At 52.3% G+C, this 24,419-nt stretch overlaps 1 protein-coding gene across 3 annotated transcripts in view; it reads left to right on the top strand.

Moving 5' to 3' along the window:
- The window catches only part of TMPRSS6 (transmembrane serine protease 6), a 28,803-nt gene extending 5,688 nt beyond the window's left edge, over positions 1-23,115 (top strand). For 2 of the 3 annotated variants that reach the window (XM_038756169.1, XM_038756167.1), the window contains 12 exons: positions 1,433-1,637; positions 4,389-4,525; positions 7,510-7,622; positions 8,020-8,129; positions 12,187-12,332; positions 16,147-16,245; positions 17,149-17,262; positions 18,149-18,265; positions 20,286-20,454; positions 20,556-20,827; positions 21,953-22,089; positions 22,866-23,115. In XM_038756169.1, coding sequence (XP_038612097.1) covers positions 1,433-1,637; positions 4,389-4,525; positions 7,510-7,622; positions 8,020-8,129; positions 12,187-12,332; positions 16,147-16,245; positions 17,149-17,262; positions 18,149-18,265; positions 20,286-20,454; positions 20,556-20,827; positions 21,953-22,089; positions 22,866-23,024 — 1,778 coding nt within the window. In that variant the 3' untranslated portion in view covers positions 23,025-23,115. The remainder of the gene's footprint in view (positions 1-1,432; positions 1,638-4,388; positions 4,526-7,509; positions 7,623-8,019; positions 8,130-12,186; positions 12,333-16,146; positions 16,246-17,148; positions 17,263-18,148; positions 18,266-20,285; positions 20,455-20,555; positions 20,828-21,952; positions 22,090-22,865) is intronic. The other variant, XM_038756168.1, reaches the window with a different exon arrangement.
- Positions 23,116-24,419: the final 1,304 nt, after the last annotated feature.

The raw sequence follows: 24,419 nt of genomic DNA, 5'->3' as shown, positions 1-24,419 counted from the left end.
CACACACACACGTGAACACACACACGCGCACACACTTAAACACAGACATACACATGCTCCCTTGTTATCTGAGCTGAAGTAAGCCCTGATACCTTCAGATCTCCCAGAGTCACAGTCAATTGTATTTATTGAGTGCTTACCGTGTGCAAAGCACTGTACGATGCACTTGGGAAAGTACAGTACAACAATAAACAGACACATTCCCTTCCCACTATGAGCTCACAGTCTAGAGGGAGGTGGGGATTACCGGAGAGGCTGGCTATTCTTTGCCAACTGGCGGGCTTCCCCTCTCACCCTCCATAGAGAGCCCTCAGCCCCTATCAGAGTGGCAAGTCACCAGATGGGCTGGAAATCAGGCCAGCTGGGAGCCTTCAGTTGGCTTTGTTGCCTTTGTTCGGAAAATACTACTACTAATAATAATGACGATGGCATTTATTAAGTGCTTACTATTTGCAAAGCACTTTTCTAAGCACTGGGGAGGTTACAAGAATCACGAAAGCCTCTTTCCTGTGCTCTGCAAACTCGTTGACCATCTAGCCTTGGACATCGGGTGGACACTGGGGGCTTTGGTGGATGGGGGCCCCTTGGATAATGTGTGTGTGTGTGTGTGTGTGCGTGCAAGTATAAGTTCTTGTAAGTGTATGTGTGCACGGGGTTAATGTATCACTTGTGCAAATGCCCTGTTCCTAAGTGGGGGCAGATTGATTTTCAGGCTTATTTTGTCCCGTTCAAATTCAGGGGGTCTGGGGTTGGTTGTTCTGATGGAAGGCTGCACTGCTGCTGCTGTTGCTCTTCAGTGGGAGGTGGGGAGGTTGGGGGGCAGGGGCCAGTACCCCATCCAGAGCCAGGGAGCAGCAGCAGGGAGACAAGGTGGCAGCACAGGGTGGCCACTGGGCAGGGAAGCACCAGTGGCCAGACCACAGGGGCGTGTCATTTGGGATGGAGGTGAACTGAAGGATGAGCCCCATACTGTGCTGTGAATGAGAGGTTGAGTGCGTGTCTGCATGCACATGTGCACCCAAGTGTATGTGCAAATAACCATGTGTACAGGCGTGTGAGTGCATTTGTGTGAGCATGTTTACATGTGATGCTTCTGGAAGCCCTCCCTTGGTCCTCCCAGCAGCGGGGGCAAAACTGGAGGAGAGAAGAGGAAAGGGGGAGCCAGACCAAGACTGGGTGACTGCAGGGGGAGATGGGAGAGCCTGAGCCCCCTCCCACGGGCGTGAGGGGGGTGCTGGGAACTGGGGGTGGCCCTGGGGGAAGGAATCGGGAGCCCTTAGAGGAACTGGAGCATCAGTCCCTGGTCCTTTCTTTCCCAGACCTCCTATCCCTCACCCCCTTCGGCCCTCCGTGGCTCCTGCCATCGCACCTCCCCAGTTCCCGGTCCCCGCTTTTCTTGGCAGCAAAGGCCCTGTCCGTCTCCCCGATCCAGGCTGCTACCGGTACAGCTACATCGAGGAAGGTGAGATCCGACACCTGAAAGGCCCGGACTACCTGTCCTCCAGCTGTCTCTGGCATCTCCAGGGCCCCCGGGACCACATGATCAAGCTCCACTTGGAGTGGACCCTTCCCGAGTGCCGAGACCGCCTGGTCATGTACGACGTGCCCGGACCCCAGGAAAACCGCCTCATTGCCTTGTACGATCCTCCTGGGGAGCGGGGGGCTGGGGACATGGGGGGACTGAGGGATGCTGGGGTGCCAGAAGACTGGGGGGTGCTGAGGGTGAAGTAGAGAAGGGGATGGAAGAGGCTCTACTATGGAGTGCTCTTTCCCCTGAGCCATGCTGCTTCTCAATTATTAATGATAGCATTTATTAAGCGCTTACTATGTGCAAAGCACTATTCTAAGCGCTGGGGAGGTTACAAGGTGATCAGGTTGTCCCACGGGGGGCTCACAGTCTTCATCCCCATTTTACAGATGAGGTAACTGAGGCACAGAGAAGTTAAGTGACTTGCCCAAAGTCACACAGCGGTCAATTGGTGGAGCCGGGATTTGAACCCATGACCTCTGACACTAAAGCCCGGGCTCTTTCCACTAAGCCACACTGCTTCTCATTATTATTACTACCATTATCATTTGTATAAGTGCTTACTATGTACCAGGCACTGGAATATACAAGCCAGTAGATTTAGCATGGGCTTGGCAGTAAGAAGGAGCTGAATTTTAATCTTTGCTCTGCTACTTGTCTGCTCTGTGACCTTGGGCAAGTCACTTCACTTCTCTGGGCCTCAATTACCTCACCTGGAAAATGGGGATAGACTGTGAGCCCAATGTGAGACAGGGACTGCATCCAATCTGATTAATTTGTATATATCCCAGTGTTTAATATAGTGCCTGGCACTTAGTAAGCACTTAACAACCTTAAAAAGCAGCCTGGCCTAGTAGAAAGAGCAGAGACCTGGGAGCCGGAGGACCTGGGCCAATTGCTTGCTGTGTGACCTTGGGCAAGTCACTAACCTTCTCTGTGCCTCAGTTCTCCTATTATCCCTCTTACTTAGACTCAAGACAGGGACTATGTCCAACCCAATTGACTTTATCCACCCTAGCGCTTAGAACAGTGTTGGACACACAGTAAACATTTAACAAATTCCGTAAAACAAAGAACTATCATTAAAAAAATAAGCACAAGATAATCAGTTTGCATACAGTCTTTGTCCCCCCGCAAAGACTCTCAGACTAAGGAGGGAGGGAGTATAGGGATTTAGTCCCCATTTTACAGATGTGGAATCTGAGGTCCAAAGTCATACAGTAGGCAAATTAAATCGTATTTCTCGAGCGCTTACTGTCTACAGAGCACTGTACGAAGCACTTGGGAAGTACAAGTTGGTAACATATAGAGATGGTCCCTACCCAGCAATGGGCTCACAGTCTAGAAGGGGGAGACAGACAACGAAACAAAACATGTAGAAAGGTGTCAAAATCGTCAGAACAAATAGAATTATAAATGGCAGAGCTGGGGTTAGAACCGGGGTCTCCTGACCCCCAGGCCTGAGCCAAGGGAGGTTTCATTGGACTCAGGACTCTCTTTTCCACAGATGACTCTCCTCATGGGCTCACTTGCCGCTTGTCCACACTACAGTCCCTTTCCACCCCAGCATGTTTCTTAGGGCGGACGGGGTGGGGGCTCCTGGTTCCCCACCCCACCTCCACCCTCTCAGCATCCGTTGGCATTTTGGGGCCTTCTGTGTGGTTAGTCAGTCAATCGTGTTTATTGAGCACTTACTGTGAGCCGAGCACTGTACTAAACGCTTGGGAGAGTACTCTATAACAATAACAGCTTCATTCCCTGCCCACAAGGAGCTGACAGATTAGTGGTGGCGGGGGGCCGGGAGAGGGGTGGGGGCAATGACTCCCCTCGGACATTATGAGGTCTAACGCTGCCCCTTGGCCCCGTGCAAACGCCCGATCCCTCTCCGCAGCATAAGAAGCAACAGGAGGGTAAAACTGTGAGTGGACCCAGAAGCCTCAACGGGGCTGACAGGAACAGTAGCAATAACAATATCTGAAGAAGTTCTGAGTCCCCGTCAGTCATAACGATAGCGGTAGCAATAACAGAATGAGGAGTAATAGTAGTAGTAATATTGGTCACAGAAGTCCCTTGAGAAAGAGAGAGAGAGAGTCGTCCTGGGTAGTTGAAGATGACACTGTTGATAGCTCTTCAAGAGGAGGAGGAGGAGGAAGTCAGCTAGGATGAGGGTGAGAAATAAACCACAACTCTGTGGGAAGTGGTTACAGAGTGAATCTCCTGGAGGGAGGGGCTGTAGGGGAAGTACAGAGGAAATATGCTGCGCTTTCTCCAAAGCCTCAGCATCAGTTTTGGCCTGAGGCGTGGACCCAGGCGGAGGGAACTTCCGGGATTCTGGGGGAGCCGGGAACCCACCCATCTTTCCCAGGGTCGGGGGGAGGGAGTCTGCTGAGCTTGACCAAACCATTGGAACTGGCTGTCTGAGAGAAACTCTCCCCCACATCTCCCACCTCCTGGTAACTGGAGGCCTTACTCTTTTTTCTTTTTAATAGTTTTTGTTAAGCGCTTACTGTGTGCCAACGCCGTTCTAATCACTGGAGTAGGTACAAGTTAATTAGGTTGGACACAGTTTCTGTCCCACATGGGGCTCACAGTCTGACATGGATCCTAAAGGCTCCAGCCTCTAGACTGCAGGAGGGGAGGGAGAAAGAGAGAGAGAGAGACGAGTGGACAACTTCTTGGGATGTTCTTTGGGTTCACGGTCCTTCTGGGGGTCTGGTGTAGTCCAATGCTTGTAGCCTGAGTTACCTTCACAGCGTTGTCCCCTCCTGACCCCTGCCCACTCTGTCCTCTGGGCTTCCTTTATCCCATTTCTGCTTCCTCACTTCTCCCTCCCCCCCCCCACCATTCCGGTCTCCTGCAGACTATACGGGTGCAGCCGTGTGGAGCCGGCGCTGGACATTCTCTCCTCAGGGCCGGTCATGTCGGTGGTTTGGAAGAAGGGGCTCTACAGCTACGATGACCCTTTCACCTTGGCAGCCCAAGCAGTGCCCTTCCAGGGTGAGGCGGGATAGGCGATGGGGAGGTGCCCTGAGGGCGGGACAGAGAAGGGAGTCCAGATGAACATCTGGCCGGGGGCTGTTTCCCTCAGGGACTGACAAGGGGGTTCCCCGAAAGGGGGAAGTGGGCCTCACCCCTCTGAGTTGTTCATCACGGTTGGCAAAAATGGGGACGGATGGGTACCGGTGGCCGGGATAGGAACTATGCAGCCTAATGGAAAGAGAACAGGCTAGAGAGGCAGAGGACATGGGTTCTAATCCCAGCTCTGCCAATTGCTTGCTGTATGACCTTGGGCAAGTCACTTCACTTCTCTGTGCCTCAGTTGTGGGCACTTCTAGACTGTGAGCCCACTGTTGGGAAGGGACCGTCTCTATATGTTGCCAACTTGTACTTTCCAAGCGCTTAGTACAGTGCTCTGCACACAGTAAGCGCTCAATAAATATGATTGATTGTGGGCAGGGAATGCATCTGTTTATTGTTACTCTGTACTCTCCCAAGAGCTTAGTACAGTGCTCTGCAGATAGTAAGCACTCAATAAATACAACTGACTGAGCTCCATGTGGGACCGGGACTGTGTCCAACCTAATTGTATCTACCCTAGTGCTTAGAACAGTGTTTGACACATAGTAAGTGCTTAACAAATACCAATGAAAAAAGGTACATCATATTGCATACAAACATCGCATAATGAATTTATATATGATGAGGTTGCTTAGATCACACAATTACTGCTGTTTGTTTCTAAGAATCAAACTTTAAATTGAGTTTTCTAAATATATTATATGATATTTACATTTATTAAACATCTACAGTGCATAGGCCTAAGTGCTGGGAGGTAATCCAGCGGTAATTTAATTAGACATGGCCCCTCAGGGGGCTGGCAACAGACACATAAGAAAAACTAAAACAATAAAAACAGACAGGCAATATAAGGAACGAGGCTGACTATAAATACAAGGGGAACTGTGTCTGTCCTGATTAGCAGCTATCTCCCCGAGCTCTCAGCACAGTGGTACCCACTTAACACATACCACATTATTATTATTATGACACGCATGAAGAGCAGCAGGGCCACGTGACTAGAGGAGCCCAGTATCAAGTTCCTTACAGCTCAGACCAAACAACCACAGCCATGACCCCGGTTTCTCCAACACCCCAAAGATTGAGAAGGCCTCACGCTGCTAGGGGAATTTCCTCTCCCTTCCTGGACGGTGGGGTTTACTGAGCCCCGTGTGCCTCGCATTGTATTACAACTTGATCACCTTGTAACCTCCAGCGCTTAGAACAGTGCTTTGCGCATAGTAAGTGCTTAATAAATGCCATTATCATCATCATCATTGTATTAAGCACTTGGGAGAATACAGCAGAGTTGAAAGACACATTCCCTGCCCACATTGAACTTGCAGTCTAGGAGAGCAGGAGGGTAACATACACTGAGTTCTGCCACGATGGGTATTTCTACCCTGCACTTTGGCTAGAAAGCCGATAAGGATTCAAGGGTGCCTTCTTGAGGATGACCTCCGGAAGCTGACTGGAGGGATGGGAAAAGTTGGCGGCCTTGCTGAGGGATGGAAAGGGAAAACCAGTCTCTGCTGGACGGAGGGATGCTTGTGTAACCCTTCCCCCCGCCCATTCTCTCTTTAGATAGTTCAGTCCAAATGACCCAGTGTGGAGTGTGGCCTGGTGGATGTAGAGTTTTTATCATGGGTTGCAAGCAGGGAAACGTGGAATTGAGAGAGAAGAGTCGGGATGCTAAGGATGGCTGTTCCTCTGAAAGCATCCTGTTTCTGCTGACGGAGACAGAATTCTGGTCCAGGTGGTCCATTGATTTGAGCCGGGATGGCCAATAATCATATGCTCTCTGTGAGAGCCAACCTCCTAAGGTCTGCTGGACCCAGCTGGCTTAAGTCTCACAGGCTACTCTGAACCTGCCATACTCAGGCCCTAAAAATTCCAAATAATAGTCCATGACAGTGTGGAGAAGCAGTGTTTTCTTATAGAAAGAGAATGGGCCTGGGCGTGAGAGGACCTGGGTTGTAATGCCGGCTCTGCCACGTGTGCTGTGGGACCTTGGGCAAGTCGCTTCACTTCTCTGTGCTTCCATTACCTCATCTATAAAATGGGGATTAAAGCTGGGAGCCCCATGTGGGACATGGACTGTGTCCAATCTGTCTCCAGCACTTACAACAGTGATTTGCACATAGTAAGCGCTTAATAAATGTCATTATTATTATTATTATTATCTACCCCAGCGTTTACTTCAGAGCCTGGCATATAGTAAGTACTTAACATATACTATAAAAAAAATACTATGGCAGGTCTGAATGTTTTAAAGAGGCCTCTATCTCTTCTGACGTGCCTAAGCGCTCATCTCCCACCATCCTCTGCTCTGGGCTGACAGCAGGACCACACGAACCTGGAATTACTAACTCTGGTCCCTTCCCCCACCATGAGCAGCTGCTGAATGCAGAGTGATGACAGAATTCTCCCCTCACCCATCTCACCTCCTCCTTAGTGCTGGCTTTGCCCAGCCAATCACTGACCTAGATAGTTAATTACTAGCTACATCTCCCAGCTCACACTGCAGCAAGAGCAGCCTGTTAAGGGCCCAAATCCCCATTCCTCTCACGAATTGGTTGAACTGGGTGTCTTCTCCCAGCCCAAAGCGGTTCAGGTGTTTTGGGGGACAGAACAGGTCACGGGGAGTCTCCAGCCAGAGTTAGGTTCTCCTAGGAGACCTCTTTCCCTCTCCCGCTCCCTCCCTGCCTCTCCCTCCCTCTAGCCAGCTGCAGATTGGGGTGCAGTCTGTGTGACTTTCCTGAGGCTGGTTTGTGCTCCTGCTTCCGAGGTACTTCCATCAGGTCCAAGAGAGAAGGAGAGGGCCCGGTACAGGGGGTTGTAGCAGGCCAGCAGAAGGGCTTGGTGACTGCCCCCTTTCAGTTCCTTCCCCTGACCTCCCAAATGGCCATTTCCCATGTCCTCAGTTTGTGCCGTGAACCTGACGCTGGAGGAGAGTCTGGAGCTTCAGGGACCCATCAGGACCCCCTACTATCCCAGCTACTACTCTCCCAGCACGCAATGCAGTTGGCACCTGAAGGTCAGATGGCCACTCCAGGCCCCCTCCCCTCCAGCCTTCTCTCACTGGCCCCCTGACTCTCATCTAGGTGGTCTTTAGAGGGAGGAGAGGCATTGGTTGGGGATCTTAAGGGCAAAGCCTGATGATGTTCTCTGTCCAGCGTGTTTGCCAAACTTGGCAGGGGGTGGAGGAAGGGTGAGGGTGAGGGGGTGAATTCCACCACATCTCAGACCCCGTTGGATGGGATCGCACTGGGTGGGTGATTAGGAGGCCCAGCTGGGTAGGCTGGGGAGGAGAGCTGCCCTTTCCTTTCAGCCGCATGGGATGACCGATCCTGGGCCTCTCGCCCTGCCTGTTTCCGGCTCTGAGCCCCCCTGCTGGACCCCGCCCCAGCCGTTCTCCCCCGGTTCTCCCACAGGTCCCATCCCCCAACTACGGCGTGGCCCTATGGTTTGACTCCTACACGCTCCAGGGAGGGAAGAAGAGCGGACTGTGCACGCAGGGACAGTGGACGATACAGAACCGAAGGTGAGCGGCGGCCAGGGCCTCTGCCCCTCTGCTGCCCCTCCTGCACCCCCCCTCCCCTCCACTTGACCTGGGTCCGGAGGGGGCGGAAGCCGCACCATTTGGGTGGGATGGGAGGGGAGCTGGGGGCGCAGAAAGGGGCAGGACCCCGACTGTCCCTCTACCTGACTCTGACTGAGCAGCTGTGGAAAGGGAAGCCAAAGAAGGTGGAGGGCAGGGTGGGAGGGGAGGTTCATTCATTCAATCGTATTTATTGAGCGCTTACTGTGTGCAGAGCACACAGGTTGTGCTGCAGGCTGTGAGGAGGGGAAAACTGGTTTTCAACCAGACCATCCCCCATCTGGTAGTGGAATAGGGGTCAGTAAAGAGAAGTCCTCTCTTGGTCAGGATCATTAGGGCCACCCTGTATGCAAAGATCCTGTCTCCTATCTCCCCCTTCTAGATTGTGAGACCACTGTTGGGTAGGGACTGTCTCTATATGTTGCCAACTTGTACTTCCCAAGCGCTTAGTACAGTGCTCTGCACACAGTATGTGCTCAATAAATATGATTGATTGATTGATTGTGGAAAACTCTCAGCCTTATCTCCAAAGTGACAGCCAGCCACCTTCCTACTGCTCCCAGGGCCGGGCCTTGCAGCCTGTGGCTTGGACCTTGTGGCCTGTGACTTGGACTTTGTGGCCTGTGGTTTAGGCCTCACAGCCCGTGGCCTGGGTCTCACGGTTTGTGTCTCAGATCTTCACATGCAGCCTCACCTAGCTTCCTAGTCCAAGAGAAGCACTAGCCTATGGGCCTCAGTCTCCCTCTTTGTCTGGCCACCTGGCTGCTGGGCCTCCCCACCTCAGGGCGGCAACTCAAAGCTCATCCTGTCCCCACCAGCCCTGCCCCAAGGCCTGATCCCTCTCCCTTTTCCTAACCAGGGCCCGTTTTATCACCTTGCTTCTCAGCTTTTAAAGTTTTTTTTAATGGCATTTGTTAAACTCTTATTCTGTGCCAGGCACTCTACAAAGCACTGAGGTAGATACAAGCTAATCTGGTTGGACCCAGTCCCTGTCCCACATGGGGCTCACAATCTTAGTTCCCATTTTACAGATGAGGTAACTGAGGCACAGAGAAGTGAAGTGACATGCCCAAGATCGCAGAGCTGGGATTAGAACCCAGGTCCTCCGACTCCCAAGCCTGTTTTCTATCCATGCTGCTTCCAGCTGGCTTCACTTCCCTTCATGTTCTTGCCCCCTTCTCTGCCACCAGCCTGGCCTCAGCCTGGCCCGGGATGGCTCAGCTGCTCGGAACAAACGGGGCTGCTACATGCTGCCGCAGCTTGACAAAAACTGTGACTCACATTTCTCCGTATGATGAGGGTTTTTTCCTAACTTCAGTGATGAATAAGACGTTTCAATGCCCAGCTTGGGGCACAGGGCAGAGGAACCCTGACCCCATTCCAGACCCTAAAATGGAAACTTCAGTGCTCACTAGCCAGGATTTTCCTACCTTCCCAGGATCTCCAAATTCTCACAGAGAGCTCCCGGCCCCTGTCCTGATCTACTTGGAATATTCTTTCTCCATACTGCACTCCCATCCTACACTCAGCTCTTCTCCTCTCTGAGATGTTGGAGCTTCTGGTCCCACGGGGGCAGCCCAGACTCCCAGCTGGGACACCCCCTCCCCACCCAAGAACTGGGTTTTTCTTTCTCCCTCCCTCTTCTCTTTGTGCTCTAAAGCATGCTCCTTTTTTTATACTATTTGTTAAGCACTTCCTATATGTCAAGCACTGTTCTAAGCATTGGGGTAGATACAAATTAATTGGATTGGACAGAGTCCCTGTCCCAGAGGGGGCTCACAGTGTAAGAAAGAGGGAGAACAGGTATTGAATCCCCATTTTACAGTTGAGGAAATGAAGGCACAGAGCAGTCGAGTGACTTGCCCAAGGTAACACAGCAAGCAAGTGGTAGAGCTGGGATTAGAACTCAGGTTCTTTGACTTCCAGGCTCATGCTTTATCTGGTAGGCCATGCTAGTTCCTTGTGGATAGGGAATGTTTCTACCAATTCTGCTATATTGTATTCTCCCTAATGGCACTTACAATTCTCTCTCTTGCCTCCACGCTTCCTTCTACTCACTGAAATCTGCTGCTGTCAGCCCCCTTCCACCTCCAACTTGAATTCACACTTTGCTACCGCCTCAGCCCCGACCTGTCCTTTCCAGGAAAAGCCCTTGACCTGCTTCCTCTCTTCTCTGTTATCATGTCTCAAACAGCAGAATGATGTCTATCTTGACATCTCTTTGTTCCCCGGAAATGACTCACTCTGGGAAGCCGTGGCCTTTGCTCTCCAGCTGGTCCCGGGAATGGCTGGCCCCAGTGACCTGTGGTGTCCATTTTAGCCACACGTTCTCCTACCCAAACGAGGCTGACCCAGGGCTCCTCACCTCTTGGGCTCTTTTCGTGGCAAATGGCTCTGCCTGCTTCCCGCCCTCCTCCACATCCCAATTTCAACGCCAAATTCCAAACGGCCCCCTCATTTCACTTCTCTTCTTGTGGTTTGCTTTGTTCATTCCCTCCCTCTTCTCTCTCTCTCTCTCTCTCTCTCTCTCTCTCTCTCTCTCTCTCTCTCTCTCTCTCTCTCTCCCCCTTCCTTCTCATCTCTCCCTCTCTCCTGTTGGGTTATTCAAAGCCATCTGTGCCTTCATAGATATTTAATGGGCAAGGACCATTTGACCCAAGGGTGGACGTAAATGACGGAGAGGGGGATTATCAAGTCATTTGATACTGTTCCCGAGAGGGGGAAATACGTCATGGCCGCTCTGCCGCCTCCATCTCTCTGACCCAGCCACCTGCTTCTGTGTAAGAAAGACCGAACCCCTTCCCTATCTCTTCCCACAATCTCACCGCCATCACTGAGACAGCCTTCCCCACTTCAACAGCAGTTCCCCATCTTGCTCTGAATCTCATCTAAAACTACACTTTAGTCTTCCTTCCCCACCCCGCTTCTTTCACTCCTGGGTTCTCTCCGTCTTTGTCTGCTCATGATTGCTTATCTCTGCCTGGAGCCGGACGCTGTGGGTTAGATCCTCTTGGCTCCGATTACAGAAATAGACCCTGTCCTCACATTCCACTCCCCTCCCCAACCCTGCTCCCCCCCACTAGTTTGTTACATTTTGCCAAAATTGTTTCATTAGATCCTGCTCCACTTCAGCAGGGTGGAGGGTGCGGGGTGGTACTTGGATGGGGGTGTGCTTGGCATTTGGGGAAACTGAGACGAGGCTGCCTGGCCTCTGGAGTGCAGGAATCCAAATTCTAGTCCTCATTTCCTCTTCTCCCACTCCCTTCTGTGTCACCCTTTTATTCACCCCTCCCTCCACCCCACAGCACTTAAACATATCCATCATTTACTTATTTATATTAATGTCTGTCTCCCCCTCTAGACTGTGAGCTCATCGTGGGCAGGGATGTGTCTACCAACTCTGTTACGTCGTGCTCTCCCAGCCGCTTAGTACAGTGCTCTGCACACATTAAGCGCTCAACAAATACCACCAACTGATTAAGACCTATCTGACTGCAACTTGGGCTGATAGTCCGGCCAGTTGGGCTAAACAGGCCCCCTCTTGGGTGGCCCTCCCAGGAAGCGACCTTGCCCCAAACCATTTGTTTATCATACCTGGATACCTGGGTTCCCTTAAGCCCCAGTAGTGTGGCTCAGTGGAAAGAGCACGGGCTTTGGAGTCGGAGGTCATGAGTTCAAATCCCGGCTCCGCCAATTGTCAGCTGTGTGGCTTTGGGTAAGTCACTTCTCTGTGCCTCAGTTCCCTCATCTGTACAATGGGGATTAAGACTGTGAGCCCCCCGTGGGACAGCCTGATCACCTTGTATCCTCCCCAGTGCTTAGAACAGTGCTCCGCACATAGTAAGCGCTTAATAAATGCCATCATCATCATCATCATCATCATCATGAGCAGAACAGTGGGTGGCCACCTAGTGACCCCGGGGAGAGGCTGTGCCACCTTTCGGGCCAGATGCCGCGGACTGGGCCCTCCCACTCAAGGTTGCCTGCTTTTCCCGGCTAGGATGTGTGGCCAGCGGATCCTGAATGCCTACGCCGAGAGGATCCCCGTGGTCACGGGCGCCGGCCTCACCATCAACTTCACTTCCCAGATCTCCCTCACGGGTCCCGGATTGCAGGCGCACTACAGCCTGTACAACACATCAGACCGTGAGTAATAATAATAATAATAATAATGGTATTTATTAAGCACTTACTATTCATTCATTCAATCGTATTTATTGAGCGCTTACTGTGTGCAGAGCACTGTACTAACCAGGCACTGTATTAAGCACCAGGGTGGATACAAGCGAATCAGGTTGGACACAGTCCCTTGTCATCATCATCATCATCATCATCAATCGTATTGAGCGCTTACTATGTGCAGAGCACTGTACTAAGCGCTTGGGAAGTACAAATTGGCAACATATAGAGACAGTCCCTACCCAACAGTGGGCTCACAGTCTAAAAGGGGGAGACGGAGAACAAAACCAAACATCCTAACAAAATAAAATAAATAGGATAGATATGTACAAGTACAAGTAAAATAAATAAATAGAGTAATATGTGCAACGATATATACATGTCCCGTGTGGGGCTCACAGTCTCAATCCCCATTTTATGGTTGAGGTAACTGAGGCACATAGAAATGAGGGTGACTTGCCCAAGGTCACACGGCCGAAAAGTGGTGGAGCCAGGGTTAGGACCCACGGCCTTCCGATTCCCAGGCCCGGGCTCTATCCATTTTGCCATGCTGCTTCTCTACCGCTGTCGCTGAGGATTGCAGGGCCCGGCTCTCTTCGCCCTCCTGTCCGCCCTGCCCGCCGAGCCGCCCCCGCCCACCTGTCTGCCCCTCCAAGGGGTCCGTCCCATCTGCCTGCCCATCTCTGTCTGTCCCACACGGGCCCATTCTAGGGCCAGTTGAATTGTGAGGTTGCCGGAGGGTCTGTCACATGCTTCCTTAGGTGGGAGTTGAGGATTTAGCCACCCCTGCATGCGCGCACAGGCAAACATTTATCTATTCATAGTTATTGAGTGCTTACTGGATGCAAAGCACTGTATATATTTATATAATATGTATAGAACAGTGCTTTGCACATAGTAAGCGCTTAATAAATGCCATTGTTATTATTATATATGTTTGCACGTATTTATTACTCTATTTTACTTGTACATATCTATTTACTTTATTTTGTTAATATGTTTTGTTTGTTCTCTGTCTCCCCCTTCTAGACTGTGAGCCCACTGTTGGGTAGGGACTGTCTCTATATGTTGCCAACTTGTACTTCCCAAGCTCTTAGTACAGTGCTCTGTACACAGTAAGCGCTCAATAAATACAATTGATTTGGGAGAGTACAATAATAATAATAATGATGGTATTTGTTAAGCGCTTACTATCCTCCCCCTCGTCCCCCTCTCCATCCCCCCCATCTTACCTCCTTCCCTTCCCCACAGCACCTGTATATATGTATATATGTTTGTACATATTTTTTTACTCTATTTATTTTTTTATTTTATTTGTACATATCTATTCTATTTATTTTATTTTGTTAGTATGTTTGGTTTTGTTCTCTGTCTCCCCCTTTTAGACTGTGAGCCCACTGTTGGGTAGGGACTGTCTCTATATGTTGCCAATTTGTACTTCCCAAGCGCTTAGTACAGTGCTCTGCACATAGTAAGCGCTCAATAAATACGATTGATGATGATGATGATGATGATATGCAAAGCACTGTTCTGAGCGCTGGAGAGGTTACAAAGTGATCAGATTGTCCCACGGGGGGGAGTTCACAGGTTTAATCCCCATTTTACAGATGAGGTAACTGAGGCCCAGAGAAGTGAAGTGACTTGCCCAAAGTCACACAGCTGACAGCTGGTGGAGCTGGGATTTGAACCCATGACCTCTGACTCCAAACCTCGTGCTCTTTCCACTGAGCCACGCTGCTTCTCAGGTGTTCAATAATCAATCAATCAATCGTATTTATTGAGCGCTTACTGTGTGCAGAGCACTGTACTAAGCGCTTGGGAAGTACAAGTTGGCAACATATAGAGATGGTCCCTACCCAACAGTGGGCTCACGGTCTAGAAGGGGGAGACAGAGAACAAAACAAAACATATTCACAAAATAAAATAAATAGAATAGATGTGTACAAGTAAAATAAGTAGAACAATAGACACATTTCCTGCCCACAGAGAGCTTACAGTCTAGAGGGATAATCAATCAATAGTGTTTACGGAGCGATTACTGAGTGCAGAGTGTTGTCCTAATCAATCGTATTGAGCGCTTTCTGTGTGCAGAGCACTGTACTAAGCGCCTGGGAAGTACAAGTTGGCAACATAAGCGCATACACTAAGCATGTACTAAGCGCATACACGCATACGTGTGCACACACATCTTTATCCCGGGAGCCCCTCCAGAGCAGACACCTCTCCAGAGACACTGTCCTTCCCAAGCGCTTAGAACAGTGCTGTGCACACAGTAAGCGCTCAATAAATACGATTGAATGAATGAATGCACCCTCCGCAGCCCTGGCTCGCACTCCCTTCTTAAATCTCTCCCTCCCACAAACCCCACCCAGAGGGAATGATCACATTCGGTTTTACATTTTCTTTTTCAGGTCTGCCTGTTAGAAAGCAGTTTTGCCTAGTGGAGAGAGCACAGGCTTGGGAGTCGGACGACCTGGGTTCTAATCCCAGCTCTGCCGATTGCTCAATGTGTGACCTTGGGCAAGTCCGCTTCTCGGTGCCTCAGTTTCCTCGGCTGTAAAATGGGGATTCAATACCTGTCCTCCCTCCTACTTAAACTGCGAGCCCCACGCATGGCGTGGCAAGGACTGTGTCCGGCCTAATTATGGCAAGGACTGTGTCCGGCCTAATTAACGTGTACCTAACTCCAGTGCTTAGAACAGTGTTTGACACATAGTAAGTGCTTAACAAATATTATTTTTAAAATGTGGTGAATTTGAAGAAGGGGGGCCAGCTAGTAGCGAACTTACTACAGAGTCTTGAGCTCATATAGGTTTGAGGGGAGGTGGGATGGGTGTGGGCCTGCCTGTTTCTCCGGCCATCCAGCCGTCTGTCTGTCAGTGGAGCTTACATGGAGCAGGGTTTCGTAGGACCACTGGTCCTGGACCAACTATGGGAAAGAACAAGGAGAACAAGGAAAATGGGAAGCAATAGGGCCTAGTGCAAAGTGCAGAGGACTACAAGCTCTTTGTGGGCAGGGAATGTCTGTTATATTGTTGTGCAGTACTCTCCCAAGCGCTTAGTAAATTGCCCTGCACATAGTAAGCGCTTAATAAATGATTGAATGCATGAACGACAGGACATTTGGGTTCACTGCCATTTGCCTGTTGTGACCTTGGGAGAGTCACTTAACTTCTCTCTGTCTGTTTCCTCATCTGTAAAATGGGGATTCAATATTTGTACTCCCTTCCCCTTAAATTGTGAGCCCTAGTGACTGTGTCTGATTGATTATCTTGTACCTACTCCAATGCTTAGTACAGTGCTTTGTATATAGTAGCCACTTAAAACACTACAAGTATTAGTAATGGTATGTATTGAGCACCTTCTGAATTCAGAGCACTGTCCTAAGCACTTGGGAGATGAAACAGAAGCACAAGACACGTTCTCTGCCCACAAGAAGCTTACACTAGAACGATTGCAACTCATCTCCCTGGTCCCTGGGCTGATACTAATCGATTTCAAGGATCCCAGGGGTCAAGGAGCTGACCTCAGTGGCCCCGAGACTCTCCGCAGCCGGGGCGTTGCACGTCTGATACTCCAACAAACTATGAGACTCAATACCTGGAATAGCTGGGATCCAGATTGCCCTTCTCCGTTCCAACCCAGGGGGTCCTGGATAGTTGTAGTTTTACTCCAACAGCCTTCAGTAAAGCCTTGAGAGGGCTTGTGTGTACAGATACGTGTGTGTGTGTGTGTTTTCTTGAATTCCATCCCTTTCTTCTATGTGTCTGTGATTTCCCAGCCTGTCCAGGGGCATTCCTCTGCCCCCTGAACGGCCTCTGCGTCCCAGGCTGTGATGGGATCAAGGACTGCGGCTCAGGGATGGATGAGAGGAACTGTGGTAAGAGATTTCTCTCCGTTCCTTGCCTGCCTCCCCACTGTCCCTGCCCCAGAGTAGCTGACCACCTGGGCCAAGTCCGGCTACTGAAAGAGGGTGAGAGGAGGGAGAGAAGGAAGGAGAAGCCCCTTTTTGTTGGAACCTGTGTGTTCTAGTCCAATAATGTGGAGTCAGTGATCAACAAAGTGCATATCCTCTGCACTGTGGGAGGCTGGGCCTGGCGGCCTGTGGTGGCAGAAAATTGGGTGTTGTTGGGCTCCCAACTCCTGATGCTGCACCATCCACATCAATTCCAGCCAAGCGCTGGACTTGTCAAGTTAGGAGGCCTGGAATTCCCCCACCCCCTGGGGCTGTTTCCCCCTACAAACCAGTCAATCCATCAGTGAATGATTATTTTTTTTTGAGTGTTTACTGAGTGCAGGGCACTGTACTAAGCAGCATGGTGTAGTGGATAGAGCATAGGCCTGAGAGTTGGACAGTCATGGGTTCTAATCCCAGTTCTGCCACTTGTCTGGGCAAGTCATTTCTTTGTGCCTCAGCTACTTCATCTGTAAAATGGGGGATAGGGACTGTGTCCAACCTGATTTGCTTGTAACCACCCCAGCGCTTAGTACAGTGCCTGGCACATAGTAAGTGCTTAACAAATACCACAGTTATTATTATTACAGTTTAACAGAGTTGGTAGACATGTTCCTTGCCCACCATGAGTTTACAGTCTAGTGGCTTCAGGTCTGGAAACTGTCTCCCGGGCGTCCGACTGGGGGATCTCCGGCCCCTCCATCTCCTCCGGAACCCTGACGCCTCCTCCCCTGTGTCCCCCCCGTTGGTCTGCCCCGTGCGGCCAGGGGCACGGTGACCCCCCAGCCCCGGGTACCCTGAGGGTGACCTGTTTGCTCTTCGCCGCAGTCTGCCCGGCCAAGTTCCAGTGCCCAGAGGACAGCGCCTGCATCGCTCTCCCCAAGGTCTGCGACCAGCACATGGACTGCGCCAACGGGAGTGATGAGCAGCGGTGTAACCACAGTAGGGGGGCAGTCATGGGGGGAGGGGGGAGGAAGAACCCAAAAGTCACACTCTGAGCCACCCCTAAGAACCTCGCCCCTCCCCCGCCCCCCGAACCCCACCTGAGAGTCCTCCTAGGCAGACCCACGTGCACTGGGGAAGGACGGCAAGTATGGAGGCATTTGACATTACTGTCATCGCCACCCTTCCCAACCACTCAAAACTACCACAACCCCTGCCCCTCAGTCCACTCCTCCACCCCCCTACCCACTCAACACCACCACTTCCATCCCCTTTGACACCACCAATTCTATCCACTCAACTGCATCCGCTCAACACCAGTATTCTTCCCCCTGCCAAGGGAGGTCCCGAACGCTGACCCGGAGCTGGTTTTCAGTTGCTTCAGGGATGTCCCATCATCATCAATCATATTTATTGAGCGCTTACTATGTGCAGAGCACTGTACTAAGCGCTTGGGAAGTACAAATTGGCAACATATAGAGACAGTCCCTACCCAACAGTGGGCTCACAGTCTAAAAGGGGGAGACAGAGAACAAAACCAAACATACTAACAAAATAAAATAAAATAAATAGAATAGCTCATGGCCCCCACCCAATTCCGGAACCCCGGTGGACTCGGTGTGTTTTGGGAGGCAGCTGGGAAGGAGGGTAAAACCAGGCAGGCATCAAAGGGTGCCCGGCCTCTTCCCTCCTGACTGGGAGACTCCTGCAAACCGGCCTAAGTGAGACTCTGATCTAGTGAGCAAATCTACCAGAGGTCACTGCTGTTGCGCAGCCGCAGGGGGCTGCCCCCAAAGGCCCCATAGGGTCCCTTTCGGCTGATTTTGTTATGGCTCTGGAGCTCGGGGGAGACCTGGGGCCTGAAGCTGTGCCCTCTCCTCGCCAGCGGTGCCCTGCGGGGCTTTCACGTTCAAATGTGCCGACGGCAGTTGCGTGAAGAAGCCCAATCCCCAGTGTGATGATTTCCCCGACTGCCCGGACCAATCCGATGAACTGCACTGCGGTGAGGGGGAAGAGCGGGGGTGGGCTCGGTTGCCAGTGGTGGCTGCTGGGGGGGCATTGGGACTTTAGGTCTGGCCCGGGATGGGAGGCGGTCCCGACTCTGGGATTCCGATGGTTTGGGTCCCGCCTGATGATCCTCCGGCTCTAAATGATCTTATCCCAACTGCACAAGCAGGCTTCCAAGATCCAATAATCAATCAATTAATCAGTCAGCCAGCTGCTGGAAAGCAGCATGACCTAATGGATAGAGCCAGGGGCTTGGGAGTCAGAAGGGTTTGGGTTCTAATTCTGGCTCCACCAGCATTAGAGAGCAGCGTGGCTCAGTGGAAAGAGCACGGGCTTTGGAGCCAGAGGTCAGGGGTTCAAATCTCCGCTCTGCTAATTGTCAGCTGTGTGATTTTGGACAAGTCACTTAACTTCTCTGTGACTCAGTCCCCTCATCTGTAAAATGGAGGTGAAGGCTGTGAGCCCCACGTGGGACAACCCGATCACTTTGTAACCTCCCCAGCACTTATAACAGTGCTTTGCACATAGTAAGCACTTAATAAATGCCATTATTATTATTATTATTATTATTATTCGACCATTTTTCTGCTGTGTGACCTTGGGCAAGTGCCTTCACTTCTTAGCGCCTCAGTTCCCTCACCTGTAAAAGGGGGATTAAGACTGTGAGCCCCATGAGGGACATGTTTTATGTCCATCCTGATTAGCTTGTAGCAATCCCAGCGCGTAGTGTAGTGCTTGGCATTAATAAGCACTTCACAAATACCATAAAAAATGGCATTTGTCGAATGCTTACAGTGTGCAGAGCACTGTACTAAGTGCTTGGGAGAGTCCAATACAGCAGAGCTGGGAGTCCCGTTCAGTCCAACCCCGTGTGTGCTGGGCCAGCAGGGGCAAGGATGGGGGGTCACTGCATCTCCATCGCTCAGGGGCTGGAATCCCCCAGGTCCCATTCCCCCTCCCTCCTGCTGGCATCTCAGCCCCTGGGGAAGAGCAAGTCAACCCAGGGTGGCTGCGTGGATTGTCGAATACCAGGGTGAGGCGGGGAGGAGGCTGGGGGAATTCATTCACTCAATTGTATTTATTGAGCGCTTACTGATGATGATGATGACATTTGTTAAGCGCTTACTATGTGCAAAGCACTGATCTAAGCACTGCGGGGGATACAAGACGATCATGTTCTCCCACGTGGGGCTCACAGTCTTAATCCCCGTTTTACAGATGAGGGAACTGAGGCTCAGAGAAGTTAAGTAACAATGATGGCACTTATTAATAATGATGGCATTTATTAAGCGCTTACTATGTGCAAAGCACTGTTCTAAGCGCCGCAGGGGATACAAGATGATCAGGTTGTCCCACGTGGGGCTCACGGTCTTAATCCCCACTTTACAGATGAGGGAACTGAGGCTCAGAGAAGTTAAGTAACAATGATGGCACTTATTAATAATGATGGCATTTATTAAGCGCTTACTATGTGCAAAGCACTGTTCTAAGCGCCGCAGGGGATACAAGATGATCAGGTTGTCCCACGTGGGGCTCACGGTCTTAATCCCCACTTTACAGATGAGGGAACTGAGGCTCAGAGAAGTTAAGTAATAATGATGGCATTTATTAATAATGATGGCATTTATTAAGCGCTTACTATGTGCAAAGCACTGTTCTAAGCGCCGCGGGGGATACAAGACAATCAGGTTGTCCCAGGTGGGGCTCCCAGTCTTAATCCCCATTTTACAGATGAGGGAACTGAGGCTCGGAGAAGTTAAGTGACTTGCCCAAGGTCACACAGCAGACATGTGGCGGAGCTGGGATTAGAACCTATGACTTCCGACTCCCAAGCCCGGGCTCTTTCCGCTGAGCCACGCTGCTTCACTGTGCGCAAAGCACTGTACTAAGCACTTGGGAGCGTATAGTATGACAACAAATGGACACATTCCTGCCCACAACGAGGTAGCAACCCTCCCTCTGTCCATTTTCACCCCTCTCCATCTCGCCTTGCGGCCCCCCGTCCCCCTGCCCAGACTGCGGCCTGCAGGAGCCCACCAATCGCATCGTGGGTGGCTTCAACTCGGTGGAAGGGGAATGGCCATGGCAGGCCAGCCTGCAGGTGCGAGGACGCCACATCTGCGGCGGGAGCCTCATCGCCGATCGCTGGGTGTTGTCCGCCGCCCACTGCTTCCAGAAGGACAGGTGAGCGTCCGGCCGCCCCAGACCGGGGAGGGACGGGCCTGGAGGCGCGGCGGCGGCTTGGGTGGGGGACTCGCAGGACCCCGCCTGCTCCGTCCCCCCAGCCTGGCTCTCCCGGCTGTCTGGACCGTGTTCCTGGGCAAGCTCCAGCAGAACTCCAGCTGGGCCAGCGAGGTGTCCTTCAAGGTGAGCCGCCTGCTGCTGCACCCCTACTACGAGGAGGACGGCCACGACTACGACGTAGCCCTGCTCCAGCTCGATCACCCCGTGGTGCGCTCGCCCGTGGTGCGGCCCATCTGCCTGCCCGCCCCCACCCACTTCTTTGAGCCCGGCCTCAAGTGCTGGGTCACCGGCTGGGGGGCGATCCAGGAAGGAGGTAAGTGGGGCGGGGATGACCGACTGCCCGGCCACTGACCACTCGGGCCCGAAGCACTGGGTCGCAGGGACAGGTCTGGGGGCCGAATAGTAGGCCGGGGGTCAGGGCTCCTGGGTCCCACAGCTAAGCTGAGCCTGTTTCCATCTGGAAAGGGGAAAAAAATCTGGACTCCAATGGATGGGGAGTGGGGAGTCCCACCTCAATCACTCCGGTCGGGGGGAGGCTCGGAAATTCCTCTTGAGCTAGAACCTGAGAGGAGGGAGACTTCACCTCACTTTCTTCTCTAAAGCTGGGCTCAGAGCAACGGGTCCCCTCCCTCCTTCCCCCCCAAGTTCCACCTTCCAGCAGCTAAGAGGAGCGGTGAGATCATATGTGTAAAGGGCTTTTTTTAAATTTGCTCCCAGGAGGAAAGGAGCTGGGGAACTTCTGGGCTAAGATCTGGTGTCATGGCTCTCACTCCTCTAGGAACCGGGAAGGCAGTGAATGAGAGAGACAGAGATGGAGGCAGGCACAGAGACCAGAGATAAAGACCCAGAGCGAGACAGAAGGGCATGGAGAGATGGGGGAGACAAAAAAGACAGGGTAGATAGACCGTAAGCTCATTGTGGGCAGGGAGCAGGTCTACCGACTCTGTTGCACTGTACTCTACCAAGTCCTTAGTACAGTGTTCTGCACAGAGTATGTGCTCAATAAATACCATTGATTGATTGCTAGGCAAAGACACACAGATAAAGACGGAGACAGGATGCAGAAATAGAGGGTCACAGAGAGACAGAGGCATATTGAGGCACAAAGAGAGACACAGAGATAGGTAGTGACCATAGGGACCCAGAGAGAGACAAACAGAGGCACAAAGAGACCAGATGGCCATAGAGTCAGAGAGATCAGGAGAGCAGGAGCATCTTTAGCTGCCCACTCTGTCGGGGTGTGGGGTTTTTTTTGAGGGGGAAGCAGTCGAAGGAGACTGTCGGACTGGTAGCGGAAGGGGAGGAAGGGCAAGGGGTCAGCCCGGGAATCAATCAATTGTATTTATGAGCACTTACTAGGTGCAGAGCATTGTACTAAGCGCTTGGGAGAAGGGCTCTTTCCTGAGCAGGACGGACCTGGTCTCGGCTGCCCCCTTAGGCTCCTTCAGCAGCACCCTGCAGAAGGTGGACGTGCGCATTGTGCACCAAGACCTGTGTGACGAGGCCTATCGCTTCAGCATCACGCCCCGCATGATGTGCGCCGGCTACCGGAGAGGCAAGAAGGATTCTTGCCAGGTGACGTGGGGGAAACAAGAGGTCCCTCCGGGGACCGCTGGTTGGGGGGGGCCTGGGCCAGGGTCCTGCCGCTCCCCAAATCTGCTACCAGAGCAGGAGTTCACGGCTAGGGAGTGGCCCTTCGGCCTCCTTGCTGGATGAGGCGTCTTGTTAAAGTGCCCAGATTGAAAAGCTGCAGAAACCTTTCTCCAAACCAGGCACTCCAAATGAGTGAGAGAGAAGGAGAATCGGGCCAAAATCTGAGGGGGAACTGAATATTTGGGTGCAGGGGTGATGCGTACGGTGGGAGTGATTCTTGCCTGCCTTTCCTGGGGAAACAAGGCCCACACCCAGGATTGGTGGGGGAGGGTGGGGAGGGTCCCTCCGGGTCACTCTGAGGAGGAAGAAGTACTTTAATTTCTCCCTCAGCCTCAGTCATCCTCTTTGAGGCCACCCTGACCCTTTTGTTCTGAAGTTTTCTCTCTGAGACCTGCTTCCCACTCTTTGTTTTCCATCTCTTTGCTGCCCGCTGGGTGAATGGAAAAGAAATGAGATGTCCAACCGTGGGAGGTCGGGAACCAGGTCTGCCAGAAAGGGCCATCAGCTCCTTCCTGGGAAACTCCTTAGCCATGGCTCACCGCACGGAGCTCTGAACCCTGCAGCCAGGGCTAGGGGCCTCCAGCAGAGGGGAAATGACAAAGGACAAGGGGCAGGAGGAAAAATGGGATTGGGGAGGGGGTCTTGGAAAGTCGCCTTCCCTCCCCGATTCCTGATAGTAGCTTGTTTCCTTCTTCTAGGGAGATTCGGGGAGCCCCCTCGTCTGCAAAGAGCCCAGTGGCAGGTGGTTCCTGGCCGGCCTGGTCAGCTGGGGCCTGGGCTGCGGTCGTCCCAATTATTTTGGGGTCTACACCAGGATCTCCCGCGTGCTGGACTGGATCAAACAGGAGGTGTCCTGAACGGTAGCATCCTGCCCATCCTCCACCACCCCCAAGGTTCCTGCTGCTCCACCCCAGAGCCAGCTGCAAGGGGAATAAACCTGCCGCAGTAGCCTGCTGTGTGTTGCTGTGTGACTGTCCAGGACCCAAGGAGCCCCACCCCTGACCGACACCATACACCCTGCAGATTCTGATTAGAGCCCAGCGGTCGGGTTTCCATAGAGAGCTCCCCAGAATTACGGGAATGTTTTGCCTTTCCTCAGTAATCCAGGGTTTACAGAGGTCAGGGACAGTCCCAGAGCCAAGGCCTCAGGACTGGGGGGTGATGGGGGGCTGTGGGGGACAAGCCCCTTGGCTCTGCTGGGACGGGGAGGAAGAGCAGAAAGGCAGGGAGTCCACCTCCCCCTTCTGTACCTTCCAGCCAGAGGCCAGTATGGTAGTCCTCTCTGGTCCAGCTCAATGGTTCTGTGCAGGGGGATGGATTCTATGAACCCTGGAGGTCCCGGGTTCCAGGCATTGCTGAGGTCTGATTCCCACCAGCCCGGCTCATCCCTAACTAAACCAGCCCAGAGCAAAGGAGGAGAGAAGCAAGGTGGGGGCTGAGCTGTGAGATTCAGGCAGGGTTTATTACAATGGCATCTTCAGACCAGCTATAATACGCACCCCCAAGACCCCTTCCTGCTCCATTAATTCCGCTCTGAACTACGGCAGGAGCCAATGCTGACCCGCTTCCCTGATCTCGGGGTGTGCCTTCCCCCCGGCCACACCCCTTGGCGACGAGCACCCCTCTGGTTAAGAGCACGGGCGCAGGGCCAGCCTGGCACAGGAGGGAGCAGAGAAAGCCCCCAGCTCAAAGTCAGGGTCGCCTGGGAAGCCCAGAGGGGTCAGAGGCAAGGTGGGGGTGGATGCCTGGAGAGGAGCCAGAGAAGATTTAGCACGACCGGGCCGGGCAGTCCTGGAACCGGCCCGGGGGGAGGCGGAAGGAAGGGGGTTGAAGCCGTTCTGCTCTCCGCTCCGTCAGGAGGGGACACTGTAATCAGAAGGGGCAGATTGGATCCAGGACGCAAAAAGCTTTGCCCTAGCCAGGAACGGGGCAGCCCTGAAGAAATTAAAAGGCCAGAGGGCAGGAAGAGCCCACATCTGGCTCCCCTCTTCCCTTCTTGTCAAGGTACAATACCAAATTAAATGTGCCACTGAGGCAGGTGCGCCTCAGCTGTGCCCTGCCTCTGCCCTGTGAGGGGTTGCCCCGGGCCACAGTACAAAAATAAAGATTTTAAAACGAAAAAGAAGAAAAAAAAATGTCCCTGGAGTTGGTCATCAGTCTCACATTCTGGAGCCTCTGGCTTGTAACAGCTAGAAAAGAAAAGAGGGAAGGAGGCAGGGTTGGGGGAGGAGGAGAGGGAGACAAAAGGGTGG

This window comes from Tachyglossus aculeatus, chromosome 14, assembly GCF_015852505.1.
Source record: "Tachyglossus aculeatus isolate mTacAcu1 chromosome 14, mTacAcu1.pri, whole genome shotgun sequence".
NCBI classification, from domain to species: domain Eukaryota; kingdom Metazoa; phylum Chordata; class Mammalia; order Monotremata; family Tachyglossidae; genus Tachyglossus; species Tachyglossus aculeatus.
The sequence above is the reverse complement of the archived record's forward strand: the minus strand, read 5'-3'. Positions and strand labels throughout refer to the sequence as shown.